Source organism: Thunnus thynnus, chromosome 6 (assembly GCF_963924715.1).
Source record: "Thunnus thynnus chromosome 6, fThuThy2.1, whole genome shotgun sequence".
NCBI lineage: Eukaryota > Metazoa > Chordata > Actinopteri > Scombriformes > Scombridae > Thunnus > Thunnus thynnus.
The window spans coordinates 31987669-32013187 of record NC_089522.1 but is presented as its reverse complement, the minus strand read 5'-3'; the positions used below and the strand labels follow the sequence as shown (position 1 = coordinate 32013187).

Here is a 25519-nt window from a genome sequence, read left to right as displayed (position 1 = left end):
TCTTATGTGAAAACACCTTGTCTTATGAATGAATAATTTACTGTCAGTAATGTAAAGATTTTCCATCAATCTTTGTGGTGACAAAGATATTATACATATATAATCCTCCCTTGCAGACAAATGCTGTGCATCTTAAATAATCACCTCTAGTTTGGTTCTGTGAAGGATCACGATCACATTACTCTGTTTTAAGGTGGAAAGTTTCTCTGTGTTCACCTTAAATCTCAGTTTAACACCTGGACGTACCTGCAGGATTTAGGACATCACAACTGGTTTGGAGCCAGCTGTGAGGTGGAAACTTGAAGCCTCCAGAGCACAAACACTAAAAAAAATGGACTTTACAGTGAAGAAGGAGACGACTTGTGTTTGAAATCAAAAATATTTACATGAAGGAGGGAGACGATGGTTTGAGGATTTTTAAACATGACAATTTGAGAAACTATATCAAACAAACTATTATTCAGAACAGTTTTAAGCTGCTTTGACAACTTGTGGCCATTAGATGTCCCTGTAGAACGTGAGCGTATGAAATCAAAGATAACAGGGAAACAAAAGCGATATATATACTTGTCATAAATCTCCAAAATGGACAAAAACTGCATTGTTGAGCAGACACATTGACTATATATACAGACTATGAGCAGACAGGAGAACTGTCACTCATGTGTTCACTTAAACACACCTTACAAACTGCTTTTTGCCAGAAACTGTATTTCTGTGGTCTAATGACCTGACAGATATATTATCTCTTATCAACTGCAACTTTCCTAAGAACATTTTCAAATGCCTTTAAATTTAACTCAATTTTCAATGTCAGATTTCCTCACAATGTTCTCTTTTTGAGTCTTATGTGTAGAAAAAAACAGAAATAAGTGTTTTTTTTATTGTTTATTTTGTTGCTCATTTCAAGATGAAAACATTAATTTTTCGATGAAAACAAATCCCCTGTGGTATTTATGAATTTTCTTAAGTTACAAATACTTTTTTTGGGCTTCTTTGAACTTTGATTCAGTGAAATTTAAATGACAAAAACTAGTGGATGTGCCTTCTTACAGTGATTTCTTCCACTTGTCATATAAACTGTACTGTCATATGTTAAAAATGTTGAATCTGAAGATGATTTTCAAAGCACCACTGCTCTGTTACTCTGTTGACTGAATATGAATATATTTCACTCTGGACTAACATTAGCTTGAAACATAAGCAGTTTGACATTTCAGTCAATATTTATTATACAGTGTATCATGATTCACTATATGAGGTCAGTGACCTTAAGTACAATTTTGAGGTACTTGTACTTTACTTGAGTATTTCCATGTGATGCTACTTTATACTTCCACTCCACTACATTTCAGAGGGAAATATTGTACTTTCTACTCCACTACATTTATTTGACAGCTTTAGTTACTTTTCAGATGAAGATTTGACACAATGGATAATATAACAAGCTTTTAAAATACAACACATTGTTAAAGATGAAACCAGTGGTTTCCAACCTTTTTGGCTTTTGACGTCTTACAAAAAGCAGTGTGTAGTCGGGGTCACATTTTACATGTCTATGAGTTGTTAACAGCTCCACCAAATAGTGATTTTTCCTTCTAAACTTCTCACATGCTTTCATTTCAATAAATGTTCAAATGATCCAATATTTCAGCAAAAATCAAAGATTAGAGAAAAAGTCCAGAAACTGAAAACACATTTGTGTATCAGAACTTTGTTTTTTCTTCTTTCCTCTCCCATTAATCATCTCACGACCCCTCAGATTTATCTGCTGACCCTTTGGAGGGGCCCGACCCCTAGGTTGGGAACCACTGGACTAAACTAGCTAACTGTATATAAAGTAGTGTAAACTAGTTCCACCTCCAGCAGCTACAACAGTAACATGCTGCTCTAACACTGATGCTTCACTATTAATAATCTAATGACGTCATATATAATAATATATCAGTCAGAGGGACCAAACCACTACTTTTACTGCAATACTTTAACTACATCAAGCTCATAATACTTATGTACTTTTACTGCAATACTTTAACTACATCAAGCTCATAATACTTATGTACTTTTACTGCAATACTTTAACTACATCAAGCTCATAATACTTATGTACTTTTACTTAGGTAGGATTTTTCATTCAGGACTTTTAATTGTACTGGAGTGTTTTACATTGCTGCACTGGTACTTCTGCTGCAGTAAAGGATCTTTGCTGTATGTTGTGTTGCCTCCCTCTGCTGGATCAGCTGTTAGCTGTTAGCTTCTCTTGCTGCCATTTTCAGCAGCTCTGTTGTGTTTTGTTTGGTTGCTGTTAGCAGCAAGATGGCGGCTCCCATCCCGGCGCTCAGACCCGCTGCTCTGCATATTTAACAGCAGCTTGCAGCCTGCACAGCACCCTCTCACACTGGTGCATGCAGCAACCGTGCAGCATAGGCAGCTGCAGCTGGATATGCGTTTCTGTTTCAGCTGGTGTCTGATTGTTAGCCTGAGCAGCTACCGGACTGTCCGCTGCCGACACTGGGCTAGCTGACACCACACTGACCCTCTCTGACTGGATCACGGGAGAATGTTTATTATTCACCCAGTGTAATAAAACCCACTGTATCTGTGGCAGACAGCTGATTACTGCCCGTTAGCAAACGCTAGTTAGCTATACAGCCGGTGTGTGTGTATCAAATTAGCCGGCTAGTTAGCTTCAGGAGCTAATTAGCGGGCTAATGCTAATCCTGACTTTTTGACGCATCTCTCGGTTAAATTTGGACTTTTTGGAGTGAGCGGTCATGGCAGCCGAGCCTGCAGTGTTGCAGCCCCGCTGGAAGCGCATCGTGGGCTGGACTGGGCCGGTGCCGCGGCCCCGGCACGGACACCGGGCCGTGGCGATCAAGGAGCTGATGGTTGTGTTCGGCGGGGGGAATGAGGGAATCGTGGATGAGCTGCACGTCTACAATACAGGTAGTTTATTCTCATAATATCTATAGTTTTAACCGGTATAAATGTGTTATATTACAGAGAGTTACACCAACTTTGTGTTTCGATTTTGCTGTGTTTATGTGATTGAAACTGATGCTGCTGGTTGTGAATCCAGTGTGTTTAGTTGAATGGTTTAGCCTGCTAGGCTAGGTTAGCCGTAGCCCTGCATGCTAGCAGGATTAGCCGCTAGCTAGCGAAGCGGCTCTCAGACGAAATGGCGCCTTTTTACTGAAAACACTGGTGACGTCACGCGGGCACGCCCCTCTGCAGCAGCAGGATGAAGACAACATGGAGACGGTCAAAAAACACTTAAAGATCCCCTCCAGACATGTTTAAAGATTTATATAAACTACTTTGAATAATAGTTCATCTTTGACATATTTTTTCTTCCAAAAGAGTCCAATTGTTTAAATCCTTAAAATTACATCTATTCCTTCTACCTCCTCAAAAATTCAGAATGAACATGCAAATATATTTAATCTGGGATTTAACTGCTTGACACGAGATGTCTCTACTTTCATTTCATTATAGTTTATTTTTCCTCTTCTTTTCCTCCTTTACAAGTCTGTGACTGTGATTGACTAATTGATTAATCGACCAGTTGTTGCAGCTCTGCATCATATATCAACCAGATGTGACTGATCTACATTAAAACAATTTAATTGTATAATTTAAGCTTTCAGTTACATTTATAAAGTTTTTTTTATCTGCACAGCGTCTCTGTCCTCTTGTTATATAATAATAATCCCAACCGGTTCAGGCAGTGAGCTTTACAGAGTTTACATTTTGAAAAAGATATCATTGACATTAGATCAGAAGGCTGTATCAGCAGATACTCAGCTGAGGTATCAGCATCTCAATCCAGAGAGAAAAAGTGGGGTCAGTCAGTGCGTCCCTAAATAAAGTAGTTAAAATTAGCTTCCCTGCCACTACCTTTAACATTAAATGCTGCTCACATGTTAATTTGTCTGTTGTGATATAGTGTATGATAAAGCATAACCACCAGTTCTACTTTTTGTACTTTAAGAACATTTTGCTTATTTTAACATAAGTAAAATTTTAAATACAGGATTTTTACTTGAAGTGGAGTTTTATATTGAGGTCAGGGCTGCAAGTGATGACTCTTTTCATTATAGATTAATCCAGCAATTATCTTCTTGATAAGTCGATTAGTTGTTTAGTCCATAAAATGAAATGTGGATAACTGTTTCCTGAAGCTCAAGGTGACGTCCTCAAATGTCTTGTTTTGTCCACAACCCAAAAAATATTCAATTAACTGTCATAAAGGACTAAAGAAACCAGAAAATCTTCACAGTGAAGAAGCTGCAATCAGAGAATTTGGACATTCTCTCCTTATAAAATGACTCCAAAAGATGAATTGATTATTAAAGTAGTTGAAGATTAATTAAATAGTTGGCAATGAATTGATAAATCAACTAATAGTTGCAGCTTTAACTGAGTAGTACCGCTGGCTAAAGTCACAGACGTCATTATTTTTGTGTTTTGAGTGTTATAATTTAATAAAAACATTGGAATGTCCATCATGATGCTGGACTGGAATCTCCGGGTCACTGGAGGATTTAGGAATGATCAAATAAGACTGGTCGAGGGTGGGTCTTCCTCTGTGTCAGGTGTTCAGATGTATCTGTAAACTGCCCCCCCCCCCCCCCACAGCTACCAACCAGTGGTTCATCCCGGCGGTGCGAGGTGACATCCCTCCCGGCTGTGCCGCCTACGGCTTCGTGTGTGACGGGACGAGGCTGCTTGTGTTCGGAGGGATGGTGGAGTATGGCAAATACAGCAACGACCTGTACGAGCTGCAGGTCAGTGATGTCACAGCAGGGGGGGGGGCGGGGCATGAAGGACGTTGATGGTCACTCATGGGGTACATCTCAAGTCTCTTATCAATCCTCACTTGAACCAGAAGTTGTTCTGATCCACCATCCGCCAGGAGCGAGGATACATTAGGAGGTCTTTTACCGTCTGACACGCCCCCTTATTGGATATCAGTTATTGATTGGATGCTGCAGCTGATCTGATACATCACTGAGTGGAGACAGATGACAGAGTAAAAGTTAAAAAAATCTGTTAATTGTTGGTCTGATTAACAGAAGAACCATAAACAACTTTCTTCATTTATTAATAGACATTATAGATACTTCTATCAGATATCGGTCCAATACTGACTCAAATAGCTGGATCAGGTATCAATGACTTAAATAACAATTCAGTACATTTATATCTGTGTATTTATGTGTTACAGTTTGTTTTATAAAGTTATGAAATCAATGTTTAAGTCAAGCCTGATGATTCCAGTCTGTTCCACACAGTGAGACATACAGCTCGTTAATTAAACACTGGTATCAGAACAGCTGATACCCAAAGACCAGATATCAGAATCAGGCTGAAAATGCCTGTTCAGTGCATCTCTATTTATTAGAAAGTTTTTTTCTTTTCATCATCTGTTATTTCCCCCATGAACTTTAATTATAGATCAAATTAAAGGAAGTGAGAGTCCGTCTGTCAGCAGGAAACACTTTTAAACACATTTATATTTAAACACATCATGTGAGGCTGAAAATTCCTGAGCGTCGGGTTTAGTTAAATCATTTCAATTTCCCCTGAAACATTTAGCTTAATAAATAATTTCCTGTGTTCAAAAGACACTTTAATCACATTCTGGGTTATTAAACAATGAATACACAATCAGAATATCAATAAATATAGATGCAAATAATTAATAGATAATATAAACACACTCTGCCAGTAGAGATGGTTCATGTGCCTCTGAGCAGGACTCAGTATAAATACAGAATGCAGGTTTTTATTCATGTGCAGGTGTTTGTTAAACAGGAAACAGGCTGCAGAGACAAAACAGCTGCTGGCAGTGATAACTGTGAACCTTTATTAGTGTCAGATCAGCGCACATGTGTGCAAACACAATCTCTATCTGAAGTCTCTACAGCTGTTAAAGCCGACTGACAGCTGATCCAGCTGTGATCAGCTGCAGCCTTCACATGACGCTTCAGAAGAGAGGACGTCTCATTTCTCTAAAAACATGTTTCCTCGTTTCCTCGCATGGTTTCCTTGCATCTCTCCATGAATCCTTAGTAGGAGACACTAAGACGCAAGTGAAGGAAACATGGATGCAATTAAGAGACTTGAGATGTGCCCACAGTCTCATACAGAGATGCACTGATAAACAACGACTCTTATATTGTGTTATATATTAGATATTAGATATGTAACGTGTAGATATTTCATGTTTTGTGTTTTAACTTTTGTTTTCCTTCAGGCGAGTCGCTGGGAGTGGAAGCGTCTGAAGGCCAAACCTCCAAAGAACAGCCCGCTCCCCTGCCCTCGCCTCGGACACAGCTTCTCTCTGATTGGCAGTCGCTGCTACCTCTTCGGCGGACTGGCCAATGACAGCGAAGACCCCAAGAACAACATCCCCAGGTAGGAAACATGGAGACCAGGAATTCTCCAGTGTCTGAACTTTGACCTCATTTGAACCTCACAAAAATACTTTATGAACTGAAACCTGTCGGTCGTTTTTTAGAGCAGAACCTCTCCACCAAACAAAACATCTGACCTTTGACCCCCTCCCCCTTCAGGTATCTGAACGACCTGTACTGTCTGGAGCTGAGGCCGGGATCCAGCGTGGTCGGCTGGGAGCTCCCCGTGACGTCGGGTCCGCCGCCGCCGCCCAGAGAAAGTCACACGGCCGTGGTGACGAGCGGCCGCGGAGCCAACAGACTGATCATCTACGGAGGGATGAGCGGCTGCAGACTGGGAGACCTGTGGGTGCTCGACATCGGTGAGACTTCAGCAGCCGTCGGAGAGAAGCCGAACTGAACTGTGACGCTTCGTACAGTTGCATCCATTTCATCGTCATAGTTATGCTATAGTAGTAATAATGAGATAGTAATATAAGAAGTAATGGTAGTAATAATGAAGGTAATCAGATATAGTAGTAATAGTAGTTTCATTCACAAAAATGTTCCCAAAGAGCAGCTTCAGATGTCTGATGACGCTCATGAGTTTGTAAACACGAGAGTCTTTCCGTCTCTACAATCAATACCATATGACACACATGCTGACTTGTAATTGGTTCCTGTTCTGATGATGTCACAGATTCTCTGACGTGGAGCAAACCGGCCCTCAGTGGAACAGCCCCCCTCCCCCGCAGCCTGCACTCTGCCACCACCATCAACAACAAGTAAAACTACACACAAATACTACACACACACACACACACACACACACACACACACACACACACACACACTCTGCCTCACCTGTCTGTCTCACCTGTGTATCTCTCCACCTGTCTGTCAGGATGTACGTGTTCGGAGGTTGGGTTCCTCTGGTGATGGATGATGTCAAAGTGGCGACACACGAGAAGGAGTGGAAGTGTACAAACACGTTGGCCTGCCTCAACTTGGGTACACACACACACACACACACACACACGCTTGTATTTCTGTTCGACCGCCAAATGAGATTTCACAGAGATTTATGAAAGTCAAACAGATTTCATGGAGCAGAGTCTCGTAGTGTCAGTTTGTTTATTGTAGCAGCTGATAACAGAACAGAAAAGTTCAAACTGGAGCACGTTTAGTTTGTAGATTACAACCTTTATTTTATATTATTAACATATAACTGATTCTACAGGAAGAACCCAAACAGTGAGATCTTTATACAAACATTACAGTGTGTACATACAGAGATTTGTCACAGATTTTTGGGTTTCTGGAGGACTCTCTTTCTCTGGAAAAAGGACAATAATTTGTGTTTCAATGAAAATTCACTGTTCATTGAATTTACTAAAACAGTGGATTTAGTGTTAAGTTCATCTTTAGGTTAGTGTGTCACTGAGCCAGCAGACACCCTCTAAGAGTTCTCCAGCAGCAACAGGTTCTCCAAAAAAAACTGCAAACAGGTGTTAACAATATCCACACTGCTCCCATGTTGCTTGGTGGTGTTAGTACACAGTGTGATGTTTCTCAGTGCTCATGAATAAGAAAGAAAGAATGGTGCAGGAATGAAAGGAGGAAAACTAAAAGGAGAACTCATCCTGACAAGTATGACTCCCTGTCTAACCAGCTGTCTGTCTCTCTCTGATCAGACACCATGTGCTGGGAGACGGTTCTGATGGACAGCCTGGAGGAAAACGTCCCCAGAGCTCGAGCAGGTCACTGCAGTGTGGCCATCAACTCCAGACTCTACATCTGGAGCGGGAGAGACGGATACAGGAAGGCCTGGAACAACCAGGTGTGCTGCAAGGACCTCTGGTACCTGGAGTCAGGTGGGTACTACTGTCTGATAACTGTAACACCTGGAGACAGGTGGGTACTACTGTCTGATAACTGTAACACCTGGAGTCAGGTGGGTACTACTGTCTGATAACTGTAACACCTGGAGTCAGGTGGGTACTACTGTCTGATAACTGTTAACACCTGGAGACAGGTGGGTACTACTGTCTGATAACTGTAACACCTGGAGACAGGTGGGTACTACTGTCTGATAACTGTAACACCTGGAGACAGGTGGGTACTACTGTCTGATAACTGTAACACCTGGAGACAGGTGGGTACTACTGTCTGATAACTGTAACACCTGGAGACAGGTAGAGACAGGTCAGAACTTCTCAAAGACCAGAGATGTGACATTCACATCCGATATAAACAGCTCTTGTCTTTCTGAGCTACTTAAAGTTACCTGTCCTACCTGTCTCCTGTTTGTCTGACCGAGCCTTACCTGTCTGTCCTCAGAGCGTCCCAGTACTCCATCTCGGGTCCAGCTGGTCCGGGCCAACACCTTGTCACTGGAGGTGAGCTGGGGGCCGTCGCCGACCGCCGACACCTACGTGCTGCAGCTACAAAAGTACGACATTCCCGCCACACCTGCTGCTGCCACCTCACCTGCCTCCAGCCCCGCCTCCAACCCCGTCCCCACCGCCACACCTGGAGCCAGCTCCCCCAAGAGCTCCACCCCCGTCGCAGCAGCTCCAGCCAACCAGAGCATCCCGCTATCCGGCATCACGTTAGTCCCCTCCCCCACAGCCACCTTACCTGGAAACCCGTTGGCTGCCGCTGCTAAAAGTCCAGGTAGGTTTACACACCTGTACAGGTAGAGCTACAGGTGATGAAGCAGGTACATATGAATATTCCTCACCTATGTCGTGTATTTTTTGCAGCTGTCCTGAAAGTGGCAGCTCCAAGTGCCGCAGGTGGAGCCTCCATCGTCACAGTCCGACAGGCCGCACCCAAATCCCCGGTTGCCGTGACGACACTTCCTGCAGGTGTTCGCATGGTGGTACCAGCTCAGACCAGTCAGGGGACGGTACGTTGATCTTCACGTTGGTTTAAATGCTTTTTCTTGGATCATGTGACTAACAGCTCTATGTGGAGCTTTCAACCACATCTCCTTGTCTTCATCAGCAGCTGGAGTTTGGAGACGGTGTCGTTATCACCTAAATACATTTTTCTGATAACAGGTGATATATAAACACCTGTTGATCATGTGACCCAAATTCCACACATACAGTAGGTCACATTATAACGTCACCATCTCCATGGCAACCGAGCAAACTCCACCTGCTGATGAAAGCTCTGGAAGAACCCAGTGAGCGCTGAGGAGTTTTGAGCTCAGTGACTTGACTTTCCTCCTTCCTGTCTGCTCTCAGCCAATAGGAAGCAGTCCTCAGATGAGCGGGATGGCGGCACTGGCGGCAGCGGCCGCAGCCACTCAGAAGATTCCTCCGTCCACAGCGACGGTGCTGAACGTTCCGGCAGGAGCCACGATGGTGAAGACGATGGCCGTCAGTCCAGGATCCAGCAGCCTGCCGGTCAAAGTGGCCGCTCCAGTCACGATGGTATGAATCACTCTGATGTCACCGTTAGATCAGCTGCTTCCACATCAGCCGCCATGTTTCACTGCAGACGCCGCTCTGAAATAAGTTTGTATGAAACAGCATTTTAAGTTTCAATCAGTTTCCTTTATTTGATGTAATTGTTCTCTTTGCATCATAAAGTTAAACAAACAGCTTCCTGTCCGTGGGTCAATAATCATGTTTACAATAAGTTTTGGTTCAGGTGATCTATCGCTATCGATCCTCTCAACACACAAAAACAAGCAACTATTTTCAGTTGGAAGTAGCGAAAGCCGACTCGAAAAGTCGCTAGATGACATCAGACGCTAATCTGCATATGTGTGACGTCATAACGTAATTACATATACGTGATTTTAAAAAATCTAAGTAAAGAAAATGAAGTTAAAACTAACTAACTAGCTGCGTCATTAGCTTTTTTAAGCCTTTTTCTCAATATTAAACTATTTTCTTCAGGCTGTTGTAACTGAAGTATCATGAACCATAAAACAAAATAAAACTTTAACAGTCACTTAGAATAAAAACAAAGGAGGAGTTCCCCGGTTAAACAATGGGGATCTGTGATTGGTCGTTAGGTACGAACATTCACAGTTTATTTAGTTCATTTATCCCTTCAAGGAGATGAGTTAAAGGGACAGTTCACCCCAAAATCAAAACTACATAGTTTTCCTCTGTAGTTATCTGTAGTGTTCTTTATCCATCTAGATGGTTTTGGTGTGAGTTGTGAAGTTTTGGAGATGTCAGCAGTAGAAATGTCTGCCTTCTCTCAAATATAATAGAGCCGGACGGCGCTCGTCTTGTGGTGCTCAAAGCGCCAAAAAATTTATTTGAAAAGCTCGACAGCAAAGTCTCTTTCCAGAAATCATGACCTGGTTACTCAAGATAATCCACAGACCTTGTTGTGAGCAGTTTCACGTTGGAACTATTTTCTTTCCACCGAACTACATCCGCCAGCCGTCTCACCACGCAGAAGGAAGCGCGCATCTACTGGTGGTTTGCGGGTGTAGATCGGTCGTAGTTCAGTCGTTAATTGTTTCGTTAATTTTTCAAACAAAAATGCCAAATATTCTCTTGAGCTTGTTACAATAGTTGAGAGGATTTGCTGTTTTTCTGCGACTTATTTAAAAGCAGCAAACGATTAATACAGAAATTTATCGACAGGTGAATCGATGACGCAGGTTTAATCTGTCCTCTGTTTCCTGTCAGGTGAGTAACCAGGCCACTCGAATACTGAAAACTGCCGCCGCTCAGGCGGGCGGAGCCTCTGTCGTCTCCACCCCCGGGACGCCCAGCAGACCAATCATCACGGTCCACAAGTCGGGCACGGTGACGGTCTCCCAGCAGGCTCAGGTGGTCACCACGGTGGTGGGCGGAGTCACGAAGACCATCACGCTCGTCAACAGCCCGCTGAGCGTGGGAGGAGGCGGAGCTCTGGTGAGCGATGTCACCTACTGCTCATCTTTCAGCTCTAGCTGACAGACAGCCGCCTAATGACATCACTCCTCCCTGTTTTTCAGCTCGGTAACCTCGGCAACCTGGGGAAGGTGATGTCAGTGGTCCAGACCAAACCAGTTCAGAGTGGAGCGCTTACTGGTCAAGCTGGGAGCAACCCGCTCACTCAGATCCTGCAGGTACTGACTTCTACTGAGCTCTACTGACCTCTGCTGACCTCTACTGACTTCTGCTGACCTCTACTGACTTCTCCTGAGCTCTGCTGACTTCTACTGAGCTCTGCTGACTTCTCCTGACCTCTACTGACTTCTGCTGACCTCTACTGACTTCTCCTGAGCTCTACTGACTTCTACTGATCTCTGCTGACTTCTCCTGAGCTCGACTGACTTCTACTGAGCTCTAATGACTTCTACTGAGCTCTAATGACTTCTGCTGACTTCTGCTAGTGTCTACTGAGCTCTACTGAGGAGTGATTGATGTTAACTCTTTAAATCACAGATCTCTCTCTCTCTTCCTCTCTCTCTCTCTCTCTCTCGCTCTCTCTCTCTCTCTCTCTCTCTCGCTCTCTCTCTCTCTCTCTGTATCAGACGAAGGGCGCTCTCCCACCAGGAACCATCTTGAAGTTGGTGACATCAGCAGACGGTAAACAGACCACCATCCTCAGCACCGCGCAGGCCGGCTCCACGGCAACCAAACAAACCATCCTGGGCGTCGCCCCGGCAACCTCCAAACCCGGAAACACCATCATCAAGACCATCCCACTGTCTGCACTGCAGGGCGGGGCAGGTACAGGACACACAAACACACCTGAACACCTGATCTTTACTATTATTGATTATTGATTATTGACTGAGTGAAGCTCCTCCCCCCTCAGGTGGTAACAGTCCAATCACAATCCTCACCACCAAGGTGGTGACACCAGGAGCTGCCGGAAAAATCCTCACTACTGTCCCCAAAATCACTGCAGCCGGCCAGCAGGGGGTCACACAGGTAACACACACATACACACACACACACACTGAAAACAGACACTGAAAACACACACACACACTGAACATACACTGTGTGTGTGCGTGTGTGTATCCAGGTGGTGTTGAAAGGAGCTCCAGGGACGCCGGGGACAATCCTCAGGACCGTCCCGATGAGCGGAGTCAGACTGGTGTCACCAGGAGCAACCAGCTCCAAACCCACCGTTACCACGCTGGTCGTCAAGGCAACCACAGGTAAACACCTGACACCTGAGGCCTGTCCTACGAAGCAAGTTCAACATACCCGGGATATCTTTTCGCTATCTGACTTCACTGAACCTGACGTTGTCCGTCCAGATAACCAGTAACATGAAGCTGGTTATCAACTAGTTCAGTCAGTTTTCCAGCTACGAGCACGTTCATGTGAAAGAAGCGGGTTGTTAATTACGAGTGACATCATCAGAACCATGAATGAAGTATTTCATGATATGAGATGAAACGGTGATATCAAGAACCTGCAGAAAACTTCTACATACAAAGAGAATTTTTTGCTATTTAGCTGGATGATGAAGAAACCATCTGAATATGTCACATAAAAAAAGAAACTTAAAGTAACGTCAGACTGTTTCTGCTACTGAAGCAAAGAGTGTTAAAGTAGTTCATGACTGATGAGTCTATCTGACTGAAATGTTGTTTTTATAATCATGGGAACCAATTAACAGTTTAGATTTTTTTTCTGATAAAAGACAATATTTCGTTTTTATTCCCAGTTATCATCACGCAGTTGTCTCGTGTTAATCTGAGCTGCAGTGATGGAATCAGAGTGTAAAATCATCCACACTGTCAGCTTCACTCCGGGGATTAAAATCGACTTTGCACAATTAAAATGCAGCTAAAATCATCGTTATGTGATTGCGTAAATGATCTCTGTTTGTTAGAAGCTCTATTTTAAAACCAGAGTGGAAACAGAAAGTCTGGAACAATAAAATGTTTCTACAGACCTATAAAAATATATATTGTTGTTTTTACTGGTCACGTTATTGTAAACTCAGGACTTTTGTCCCTGTCGGGATCCTGTAGGAATGATGACTCTTTTTTTCCCAGTGATCTGATTGGTCAATGGTCGGAGTGTTGACAGGTTAGCTGTTCAGCATCGGTTACCATGGTGATGAACCCCGGTAAGAAGTGAACCAGCGTCGTAGGACTGAAAACCCGGAGTTAAACCTGAAGTTACCTCGCTAACCTTAAATCCTGCTTGGTAGTACAGGTCTCTGCTGTGAGTCCCGCCCTCAGAGAGTCTCGGACTCAGACAGCCGCGTCTGTTTTGTCTCTGCAGGTGTGTCCAGTCTGGGGACGGTAACAGGAAGTGTCTCCTCCCCGGTGGCGGGAGGAGCTGGCGCCACCGCTTCCCTGGCAACGCCCATCACCACCCTGGCAACCATCGCCACACTGGCCAGCCAGGTCACCACGGCAACCGCTGCCACAACAGGACCCAAACAGGTCAAAATACAAGCTGTTTGTTTCTATTTCTGTACTGTAGTAGTACTGCAGGTTTGTCTCTGTACTGTAATACTGTAGTAATACTGTAGTAATACCACAGTTGTGTCTCTTTACTGTACTGTAGTATAGTATCGTAGTAATACTGTAGTAATACTGTAATGTAGTAATACTGTAGTGTAGTATTGTAGTAATACTGTAATGTAGTAATACTGTAGTGTAGTATTGTAGTAATGCCTCTTGGTCTCTACAGGTGACTCTGATAACGACTCCGAGCGGCGCCGAGGCTCAGCCGTTGGTCCAGGATCTACCAGTCTCCTTCATGGCCTCTCCTACCTCAGAAGAACCTGGAAGTACTACAAGTACTACTACAACTACTGCAGCGGGACAGACAGGAGACCCTGCAACAGGTGCAGTAACCAGCACAACTACTACACTACTACAACCGTTACCACTAATACTACAACTCTACCATCAGTACTCAGTACCTTCAGTGAGGAAACGTGTGTGTAAACATGTGATGTCACTGTGATGATGCTGCAGTGACGCTGGTCTGTTCCAACCCGCCCTGCGAGACGCACGACACGGGAACCACCAACACCGCCACCGTCGCCACAGCAACCATGGGGGGTAACAACAGAGTATGTTCCAACCCGCCCTGCGAGACGCACGACACCGGCACCACCAACACCGCCACGGTGGCGTCTGCCAGCATGAGCCAAACGCTGCAGGTGAGTTTAGCGGTTTAAACTGACAGTGACACTCCGGCGTCCCCGGTTCAAATCCAGCAGACCGACATCAGAGCCTGGTGATGTGGCCAAATAATAAAACCTTGATTTTACATTGACAGGAAATTCATTTGCAACTGTTTTGATTTAATTTTAGTCATTCATTAAGCAAAAACGCCAGAAAGTTTCTGGTTTCAGTCTCTAAAACGTGATGATTTAATTTTTTTCAGTGTCATACATGACGGTAAACTGAATATCTTTGAGTTTTGGACTGTTGGTCGGACAAAACACGACATTTGAAAACGTCACCCTTCACTCTGGGACAATCAATCAATGAATCGATACTGAAAATAATCTTTAGTTGCGGCCCTTACTCTCCCTTTTTTTATGCTGATTATTTTTTAAATTGTTTTTTAGGATTTGTTTGTGTCTCCAAGTCCCCTTTTTTAAGTCCTGGAAATTAATTAAAATCATTGAAAAAGTCTTGGGGGGAAAAACATTTAAAAAGATTAAAAACATCCAGGAAAATCATTTGAAAAGTTCTGGAAAATAATTGAAAAGATGCTGAAAGACCTGGAAAATGATTTTGTTGTGGGAAATAATTGTTAAAAATCCTGGAAAATAATTGAAAATTCTTAGAAAGTCATTTTTAAAAGTCCTGGAAAAGTATTTTTAAAAAGTTGTGGGAAATAATTGTTAAAGTCCTGGAGAAAAAAATCATTTTCAGTAATATGATCAGCGGGTTGTTTTAATGAATACGAAGGGTTAATTTTATGACTTTGAGCTGCAGGTGAAACAACAAAGACTAAACTTATAAAATGAACCTAAACAGCAAACTGATGGTTTCTGTATCTGCAGATTTATTTACATGAATGAATTTATTGAACATATTGATGACTAAAACCCCCTCTTCCTCCTCCTCCTCCTCCTCCTCCTCAGGTGTCTTCAAACCAGCCTTCAGCTCAGCAGTCCGGTCCTGTTCCTCCACCTGAAGTCCCTCTGAACGGAGGAACCACCTGCTCAAATCCACCGTGTGAGACCCACGAGACCGGAACCACCAACACCGCCACCACAGCCGGAGCCGGAGGACTCAGACAGGTGAGTCACCAGGTGAGCACTGATTGGTCAAAGACGTGTAGATTTTCTGTAGATAATCACTCACTGTCGGTTTCAGGTGTGTTCGAATCCACCGTGTGAGACTCACGAGACCGGAACCACCAACACTGCGACCACAGCCGGAGCCGGAGGACTCAGTCAGGTGAGAGAACACCTGCAGACACATCTGAAGTAAAAGATATTAAAAAAGCACCATAGCATTGTCACTGGCCTCCATGTTGCTTTCTGCTGTTTACTGATCCTGTTTTCCTGCACATTTGTGACGTTGAACGTGACACCAGAAAAAAAACAGGAAGGCAAACTCGTCTACCAGCAGTGGTAAAGGAGTCAATCGCCTAGTTTTAGCAGGTTTAAAAAACCTACATATGTGCACTAATTTTGGTGTAAAAAGGGTGTGATAGTTAACGAGCAGAGAGGCTGAGACTGTTAGTTGCTGAGTTTCTGACGCTGACGAGACAGTTCGGTTTAAGAAGCTGATTGTTGCTGTTGTATGTGTGTGTGCAGCTGTTCAGCTCTACACTAGCCGACAAGTGGAGTGTTGACTGTCTACTGTCTGTCTGTGGATGTTCAACATACTGAACCCCAAGACTTTCTTTCAATCAGTACAAAAGATGAACAACTGTGTTGGAAAATATCTGGTTCTGTGGTAAAAAGTCGAAGGAAAGAGACTGTTGAAATAAAGATGTCGGGGTAGAAGTTACCGACGACTCCCAAGATGCAAGAAACAGCCAATCACAGAGCTTAAAATTCTGTCGCATGTGCCACTAACGGCGATTAGAAGCAAAAGATTACGATGTCGAGAAAACTGATTTTACAATCTGCAGCGTGATTCGGTTCACTTTTAATTGAATTCACTTTTGACTGAATTCATTAACAATGGCGACAAGTTTTGTTTACAACTTTAACAACTGTCAAACACAGACAAAGCCTGATTTGTCAAGAAATGAAGTGTAAATAACGTAAATATAAACCTGTTGGATCGTTACATCATCCAGGAGAGTCCTGAGTTTCAATGTTCAGTAATATTCAGGAAATTGTTTTAAAGAAAAATTTGAAATGAGAATAAATAATGAGATAAATCACTAACGGAACCAGCGACCCCTCACACTTCACAACTCTATTGGGAGGAAATGGGAGCTTTTATTGTGAAGACACAGGAAGTGTTGTTGTGGTGCACAAAGTGTGTCAGTAAAGTAGCTAAATCCACCAGCTTGTTATAGGTATTACAATATATAAATATGTATGAATTATAGATATGAATATACTTCATATACAAAATATCTATACAGGTGTGTTCAAATCCACCGTGTGAGACCCACGAGACCGGAACCACCAACACCGCAACCACAGCAGGAACCGGAGGACTCAGACAGGTGAGAGAACACCTGCGGATGGGTGAACACTGACGATCAGTGGTCGGTTAAAGGTGAAAGATTCTGTAGATAATCACTGACTGTTGGTTTCAGGTGTGTTCAAACCCACCGTGTGAGACCCACGAGACTGGAACCACCAACACTGCAACTACAGCTACAGGTAACCAGCTGACACACCTGGACCCTACCTGCTGCTCAGACCAGGTCCTGGAAAAGAAACAAAGTCCTGGAAAATGCTATATTTAAAGAAAATAGTCATGGAAAATGATAAAAAACCTAGAAAATGTTTTCTTTGGAAATGATTTCAAGTCCTGGAAATTATAATTTCTTTTAAATATTGATGGAGAAAAAATTCTCACACCAGAAGATAAAAATGATAAAAAAAAAAAAGTTTTTAAAAAGTCCTGGAAAATTATTTTTAATGATCAGACGGCAGGTACGTTCGGACAGGAAGTGACCTCACTTCCTCTCCTCTCTGTCTCCAGCTCAGCAGGGCGGAGACAACACACAGGACTCCACAGACCCCTCCTCCTCCTCTGACCCCGCCCCCTCCACCACAGCCAGTCAGAGCAGAGCTGTTACCACGGTTACACAGGCCACACCCACACCTGGACCCTCTATACCTGTAAGTGACACACATACATACACACACACACACACACACACACACACACACACTCCTCATCATAATCATCATCATCATCATCATGTGTCTGCAGGAGATCTCCTCATTGGTCGGAGAGGACAGGGCGGAGTCCTCTGAGGCGGAGGCTGTCGCCGTGGTGATGGCAGCGGCAGAAGAGGGGGAGGAGCCTATGCAGACAGATAGCCAATCAGAGGATGTTATGTCATCAGCAGCGTCAGTGTTACAGGTTCACATGGAGGGCAGCGAAGCAGTACAGGTACGTACACACACACACACATACACATACATATATATACACGCACACACACACACACACACACACATATATATACACACACACATACACACACTCCCCTCAACGTGACATTAAAGGGAGGTTCAAAGCTCAAATGATAAATGAAACATGTTTTTCTTGCTGTTCATACTGAGCATCAGAGGATCCTTCCTAATGCACTGTCCTCCGTCACTTTTTTGTCCTCCGTCACTTTTTTTGTCCTCCATCACTTTTTTTGTCCTCCGTCACTTTCAAAGTGACGCTTACAAAAAGTCCTGGAGAATTATTTATTTATAAATTATTTTTTAAAAGTCGTTTTAATAAGGTCAAATTAAGAGGAAATGTCTGCTTAGTATAAAATTCCCTCTTTGTGTTTCTCTGTTGGGCTGCAGTGGAGGGACAGTAACTAAAAGTGGGACATTTGTAGTAAAAAGGCTGAAACGTTAGATTTCCACGTGATTTCACTAATTTGACCGACTGAAGCCTCATATTCAGACCCGATATTCGAACTCGCCTCTCCATCTCTGTCTGTCTCTCAGATGGCGTCCACAGACAGCGGTCTTCCTCAGGAGCTGATGTCATCAGAAGGGGACGGCGGTGAGGTGGACTCTGGAACGACGACCCTGTTGGTGACGACAGGACTGACCCCGGATCAGCTGGCCGTTAGCGCGGCGACAGAGGAGGCCGCTCAGCAGCCGACGATACAGGCGGTGCTGCAGGCAGCCGGACAGATGGGTGAGAAACATGAGACGCTGTAGACGACGTCGGTGACATCCAAGGGACGCTTTGTCCAAACCTTTGACTGGTGCTGCATGTTTTCTTCACATTCATGTTGGTGTGTGTTTGCAGGAGAGGGGGCGGTGAACCAGTCCATCCCCATCGTTCTGACCCAGCAGGAACTGGCAGCTCTGGTCCAACAGCAGCAGCAGCTGCAGGACGTCCACAACCAACCAGAGCACAGCGCTGTGCCCACAGGTACGACAACACAACCTGAACTGAGGTTTAAAATGTTTAAGAGATTAAAGTAAAGACTGATCACCCTCCTCCTCCTCCTCCTCCTCCTCCTCCTCCTCCTCCAGACTGAAAACTTACCGCTAACCTTTTCCTCTGCTCCGCTCGCATCCACCATCACTTTCCTGCCGCTCTTTCCCCACTCGCTACGCAAACATACTTAGCGCTGCCCTATTCCTAAACAGACTACTGATTACACTACTGATATTTAGCGTTATTTTTGGCCTGGCGGGGGTTCGTTGATATGATCACAGGAGAAGAGCTGATTCAGTAAACAGTAAACGTTCAGTTCGTTTTCACAGGTAATTTGTTAGTCTGTCCCTCCCGCCGCAGGAAATAATGGATTCATCCTGGAAAGCTGTTGATGTAGCACTTTTCTCCTTATGAAAGTAACACGGAGATTATTTGACCAATGAGAATTTAGTCAGACGAGAGCATATCGACCAACTAATCGACCAGGAGACTACAGCTCTATTATTTATGATGGTTTATCATTTGGTTTATCAAATGTGATGAAATTGTGAGTCCAAGGTGACGTCTAAAGTCCACAACCCAAAGATATTCAATTAACTGTCAAAGAAAGAAAACTAGAAAATATTCAGTGTTTATTTTATGCTTCTTATGCTACTAGTACTTCTACTCCTACTTCACTAAATTATGATGAGCTTATGAATTTTACCGGATTGTTAAAGATGAAACCTGTAGTTTACAACCTTCGCAGCGGCTCAGTGGTGACATCACTGCAGCTCGTTAATCTCTCTTCTGTCCAATAAACACAACGTATGTTTTTGTTTATCTGCTCAGACTAATAACAAAAAAATCTCAATAGTTCTGTTTAGCAAATATAATAATAAACTTTATACTTTTTTATATTTTATGTATTTTGTCTGTTCTGTCTTTTCTTTAATTTTTGTCTTTTGTTGTAAACATGTTTTGTTTGCCGTTGTCAGTTTCTGTGAAAATGAACTTTTTAACGTCCTGTGTTTCCCAGAGGGCCTCGCTCCAGCGGACAGCCTCAACGACCCGGCGGCCGAGAGCAACGGACACGAGCTGACATCGTCGGCCGTGACGAGTGCCGTGGCCCGATTGGCCAGCACGTTCGGCCCCGCCCCTCCTCTGACGGCTAGCCCGGCTAAGATTCAGACCCCCGCCGCCGCCGCCACACTCGGCGACGTGTCCAACGGCATCGGAGCCACCGCGGGGGTGAGACACGCGACGCGCAGATCGACAGCAGGAACCATGACGGGAAACAACACGCTAACACAACTCTCTCTGTGTGTTTGTGTGTAGAAACAGGTGGTCCCGGTGACGAGGTCATCAGCGAAGGACAGTCAATGGTACGACGTCGGGATCGTCAAGGTTACCAACATGGTGGTCTCTCACTACTACGTCCCCTACGATGACATCACGATCGATGTAAGAAATGAAAACATGAGTCACACGAGTCCGTACTGAACAGCAGAATTACATTTCTCAATATTTACTAGTTAGACGGTTTAAAAGACACGTTACAAAGTGAGTTTAATGGAGCAAAATAAGACCAAAGAGGAGAAAAGTCTGTTATTTTTCTGTTTCTCTGAGCTCCAGTCCAGCACAGAGTGACTGAAGCAGCCAGTTATTAGTTATTTACTGTTAATATCAACTGTAAAAGTTTGACCAAAGATCTCCCACTGATGTTTTATAACTCATTTAATCATCGATCTTTTTGTTGAGCTGCACATGTCCAGGTCTTTATTTATATTACTGGAATATCTTTGCATGATTTCCAATTTAAAAACTCCTTATTTATCTTCTACTGGTCCTTTATGCAGCCGCTCAGTTCAGCCTCTGTCTGAAACAGGCAGTTTTAGCTCTTGTCTCTTTAAGCCCCTCCTCCTGATGAGCCCACTCTGTTCTGATTGGTCAGCTCCAGGAAGCTTCTCCTCAGCAGCTTGAGAGGCCACGTCAACAAAACCATGAAACAAACTATAGTAGCAGGATTTTGCTACTTTTTTCTCAAATATATCCGTACATGTTAGGGACGAAATCCGCTCCAAAATAAGAGAGTGAACAAACAACACATGGAAAAACCTTAGCAACAACCTTAGCAACCAAGGCTATGTAACAGTTAATGAGCGTGTATGACGAGCCGGCATCAGCTCGTCAGCAGCTTAGAAAAAAAACGTCGCAAACGAAGCGTTCAGAGCAGGTTGAAGCCCTGACTTTTGACTTGCAGGCAGCATTTCTACATCACGTTCACCTCAAGTTTTGTAACTTTGACCACGTTTAACATCCGACATCAGAACAGGAAATAAATAAACATACAGAGTTCCTCTTACAGGATGCTGCAGATCCAAAAGTGTCAATCAATGTTTGAAGTTCAGCAGCTGAAAACACTTTAGTCACATGTGCAAAACAGCCGACATCAGCTGTGACTCAGCAGCACTTTATATATAATTATATAAATCAGATGAACTGCAGCTCGTTTACGTACGTCTGTAGTCTCAGTAAATAACCTGTTAGGTAAAAAAAAATTGCAATAACCAAAAACTTTTGTAGAACTTTTCAGCAGAAACACGGTTTACATTCAGACCGGGTTATTGATGACGCGTCTCCCTGCAGGACGACTCAGGTGTGATGCCGGACTACAGTCAGATGAGGAAGGTGGAGCTGCAGCCGGGGACGGCCTATAAGTTCCGGGTCGCTGGGATCAATATCTGCGGGCGCGGAGCGTTCTCTGAAGTCTCGGCGTTTAAAACGTGTCTGCCTGGTTTCCCCGGAGCACCCTGCGCCATCAAGATCAGCAAGGTGAGACGCACTTCCTGTTGATTTTATACATTTAATTTAGATTTAGATTTAACAGAACCTTATTCTGCCGTGTTTGTTCTTGTGGATGTTAAATAAACCGATCCGATCGTGTTCTGGTCCTGCAGAACCTGGACGGAGCTCAGCTCACCTGGGAGCCTCCTGCCGTCACGTCGGGGAAGATCACCGAGTATTCGGTGTACCTGGCGATCCAGTCCAGCCAGGCCACCTCCTCCGGCTCCGGCTCCGGTCCGGCCCAGCTGGCCTTCATGAGGGTCTACTGCGGTCCCAGCCCGTCCTGCCTGGTCCAGGCCTCCAGCCTCGCCAACGCCCACATCGACTACACCACCAAGCCCGCCATCATCTTCCGCATCGCCGCTCGCAACCAGAAGGGCTACGGACCGGCCACGCAGGTCCGGTGGCTCCAAGGTGAGAATTAAACCAAACTACACCAGAGATACACCATCTCATCCCGTCTTACAGCCACACAGAGCTCGTTATGTTAATTATAACTGTCATTAACGAGCTCAAAACAAACATTACTTGTATGTATTCATTGAGTCTAATCAGCCAACTGTCTTACATGAGTTGCACGGCTGTAAACAGTTTATTGTAAAAGACCTGCAGCCTTTATGAACCGTAGAGTCGACAGCTGCTGCTCACTGTGAAGAACATCTGGCTCAATTTAAAGCAGATGTTGTTTACTGATCCACTACATGACAGAACTTTAAATAAAACTGAGGAAAAGCTGATGGTTTCTCTACGTCATGAAGGAGCTATCAGGACGTTAAAAGAACGTCGACCTGCAGAAACAAATCACAGACTGTGAACCGACGACGATGTCAGAAAACAGCTGTCCAATCACAGCAGAGGATGTTAATGATGTGCAGTTATATTACAAACAAGTTTACATTGAAGAAATGTTTTCTTTATTGTGCTCTAAACATGTGTACATGTGTAGTAATATCAGTGCGTCTTTAATAACCAGCTTGATGTAGATGATGATGAGTGTGTTCAGTGTTTTGTTTTGTCACACAGCTGAAGATGTCTGTATGTTTTCTGTTTTCCTTTAGAAACCAGTAAAGATGCCAAACCAGCAGTGAAGAGACCAGGAGTGTCTCCTGATTAGTAAGAACTGATTTCTATTTACTCACATGTACAAGAAATATACATTTACACTGATATATAGTCAAACATGTATTTCATACAGACTATAGAGTGAAATATAAACACGTAAAAAAGTAAAATTGAAGTTAAAGATTTTATGAAATTGATGTTCATGTTTGTTTTTCTTGCTGTAGTCATTCCTCCTGTTCATACTGACCATTAGAAGATCCCTTCATAAGTGATGGAGGACAAAATCCACAGTCCTCCTTCTGTGCAAAAATGTATTTCAAAGTTTATCTGAAGCTAATACGAAGCTTCAGCGTCCAAATGAGTCAAATCAAGTAGATATCTTTCAACGTTACAGTCTTTTTAGTGCCAAAGTTCCTCTTTTTGTTACTATACTTCCACCTGCAGCTCAACAGGGAAACACTGTCCGAGGAAACACAAAGAGGGAATTTGATGCTAAAAAGACTGTAAATGTGTCAGATATCCACTTGATATGACTAATTCAGACTGCTGAAGCTGAATAGAAGCTTCACAGAGACTTTTAAATGCATTTTTATACAAGTTAAAAGAAGCACGGAGGTTAAACCAACTACTCCTGTTTATAGACATAGTGGACAAAGATGAGAAAGAAGCTGAACTTATTTTAGGAATATCAGTCATCTACAAGATTTACATTATCTGGAATTTGATTCCCAGATATTAAATATGTTAAAACATTGTCTCTCTTCTATCACCCAGTCGGCTGCAGAAGGTTTTGTTGGTACAGGAAGTGGAATAAGACTTTCAATTATTTATGTAAATCTGTTTTAAACATGTAAACACATTGTTTTGTTTCTATAAGTTTACATTTGTTCTTTATGATTATAATATTGCTGCTCTTTCCCACCGCAGCTGCTGGTTAATTGATCAAATTAATTGATAACCATCAGGCTGCTGCCGGTGTTTGTGTTCTCTCTGTTCAGGTCGGGTCCCTTTTTTAAAAAATATTAATTTATGCACATTGGGTTCAGGTTCAGATATCCAGACTTTCAGTCCAGAAACCTACATTTCCCATAATACACCTGGACAGTCTTTCATTAGAGCCACGTCTGTAAACACACCTCCAGTTGGTAACACGCTTTCTGTGATGTTTCTGAGGAGTGTGTGTGTAGTCCGATGACATCACTATGACATCATCAGGCCGCTGATGACGTCATACTTCTGTTCTTCATGTGTAAAATCGGTGTACTGTAACTTTAAATCTCATTAATACTTCCTGTTTTTTTTCTCTCCTCAGTAAACCTGTCGGACAGAAGAAGTTCAGAACCGACCAATAGGAGGAGGAGCTCATGGCCTGCCGGGGATCGTGATTGGTTACAGTTGTCCTAAGCTCGGGGGCGGGACTCTGACAGCTTCCTGTCCCGCAGGAAACAAAAATAAAAGACTTGTAGGATATTTGTACATTATCGACCAATCAGAACTTTCTCCTCTGTTGTTGTTGGCGGTTTTTTTGTTTTGTTTTGTTTTTTTCTGTTTTCTGGTCGTCATGGAGACAGTGAAGGTCAACAGCATTTCACTTTCAGCTAAAATTAATAAAGTTTATTTGAGTTTGTTAAATGTAGGTAGGCGACTGGTGAGGTCAAAGGTCACGGTGCTATAGGGGCGGAGTTTAAATTATTTTCTTTCTGTAGTGTCAAAATATTTAGGTTTTCCCTTTTTTTTATAAACAACTGTAAGAAAACATTTCTTCTTCTGTGATTTCTTCTGTTATTGAAGCGTTCGTCTGAGCAGGAAGTGAGTGAATTTTCATCTGTTTGAAAATCAAATCTGTTTGTGAATATTCTCTCCAACAATAAAGATTTTTAGAGCATTTTTTACAGGCAGTGTGGAGTCCCACTTCCTGAAACTTTTGTTTATTTTTGGATTTAAACTTTACTGAATACAAATGTTTCTCAGTGTCTAACCCTAATCCAGAATATGACGTTTATAACAAATCAACTGAGAACATGAACATGATCAAATAAATCAATAAAAACAGTTTCAAAATAATTATAAACTTTCAGTTAAGTGTTGTGAAGGAAAAACTGAACTCTGACTGGTCAAGGATGAAAAAGATCCCTCAAATAAATAATTAAACACCTGAACAAGGAACGAGAGAAGCCAAAAAACTCTGAAAATGCAGCAGAAACACTAAAATATCTTGATGATGAAGAAAACTCTCAGACAGCAGAAGATATTTTAAGACAAAATTATGAGCTAAAAATATTTTTTAAGATAAAAATGAACATATTGACTTTTTATCTCAACCTTTATCTCATAATTGTGATTGACAAAGTTGGACTTTTCTCATTATTCTGACATACATGAGCATTTCTCTTCATCTTTTACTGGCAGAAACTGACTTCCACAATGAAGAGAAACACTGTAAAAAGAGAAAACTTGAAATTTCAAGGCAACAAACTTCAGCAAAAGTTTGAATGAGGTCATTTATTTAATTCTTTAAGTTTATAATTTGAATTTGTCCAACTTTTACTTCTGTTAATTAAATTTACAGTGAGATGAAAGTAGATGAAACATAAGTCGGCACGCAGGGTTTTATCTTAAGCTTTCACACAATAAAGAGTTGAAAAGGTTTTCTATAATAAGCTTAAAATATTACATAACAGTAAATCCAAAAAAATTATAAGTAGTATAACATTTAAATAAAAAAAAATATGAAGGA

General features: G+C 42.9%; 1 protein-coding gene across 3 annotated transcripts; it reads left to right on the top strand.

Moving 5' to 3' along the window:
- The first annotated feature begins 2237 nt into the window (after positions 1–2237).
- On the top strand, positions 2238–24674 carry hcfc1b (host cell factor C1b). Of its 3 annotated transcripts, none has more exons than XM_067593420.1 (32): positions 2238–2946; positions 4639–4787; positions 6260–6420; positions 6579–6781; positions 7099–7183; positions 7303–7409; positions 8093–8272; positions 8739–9074; positions 9164–9309; positions 9653–9841; positions 11063–11290; positions 11374–11487; positions 11896–12094; positions 12183–12298; positions 12396–12531; positions 13613–13776; positions 14027–14183; positions 14317–14504; positions 15441–15599; positions 15676–15759; positions 16907–16990; positions 17084–17150; positions 17476–17615; positions 17710–17892; positions 18450–18645; positions 18760–18885; positions 19913–20124; positions 20218–20337; positions 21523–21708; positions 21834–22134; positions 22779–22833; positions 24095–24674. In XM_067593420.1, the coding sequence occupies exons 1-32, from the start codon at positions 2775–2777 to the stop codon at positions 24132–24134; spliced, it is 4983 nt and encodes a 1660-aa protein (XP_067449521.1). In that variant the 5' UTR covers positions 2238–2774; the 3' UTR covers positions 24135–24674. The 3 variants fall into 3 exon arrangements, with proteins under 3 accessions (XP_067449521.1, XP_067449522.1, XP_067449520.1); XM_067593419.1 differs by having other exon boundaries at positions 2239–2946; positions 20212–20337; XM_067593421.1 differs by lacking the exon at positions 15676–15759 and having other exon boundaries at positions 20212–20337.
- The last annotated feature ends 845 nt before the right edge of the window (positions 24675–25519 follow it).

Excerpts from the sequence above, each read along its gene's own strand:
- hcfc1b (XM_067593419.1), top strand. The coding sequence starts at position 2,775 with ATGGCAGCCGAGCCTGCAGTGTTGCAGCCCCGCTGGAAGCGCATCGTG. Across the intron at positions 6,782-7,098 it reads CCTGTGGGTGCTCGACATCG|ATTCTCTGACGTGGAGCAAA; the intron begins GTGAGACTTCAG and ends ATGATGTCACAG. Across the intron at positions 20,125-20,211 it reads GCATCGGAGCCACCGCGGGG|AAACAGGTGGTCCCGGTGAC; the intron begins GTGAGACACGCG and ends GTTTGTGTGTAG.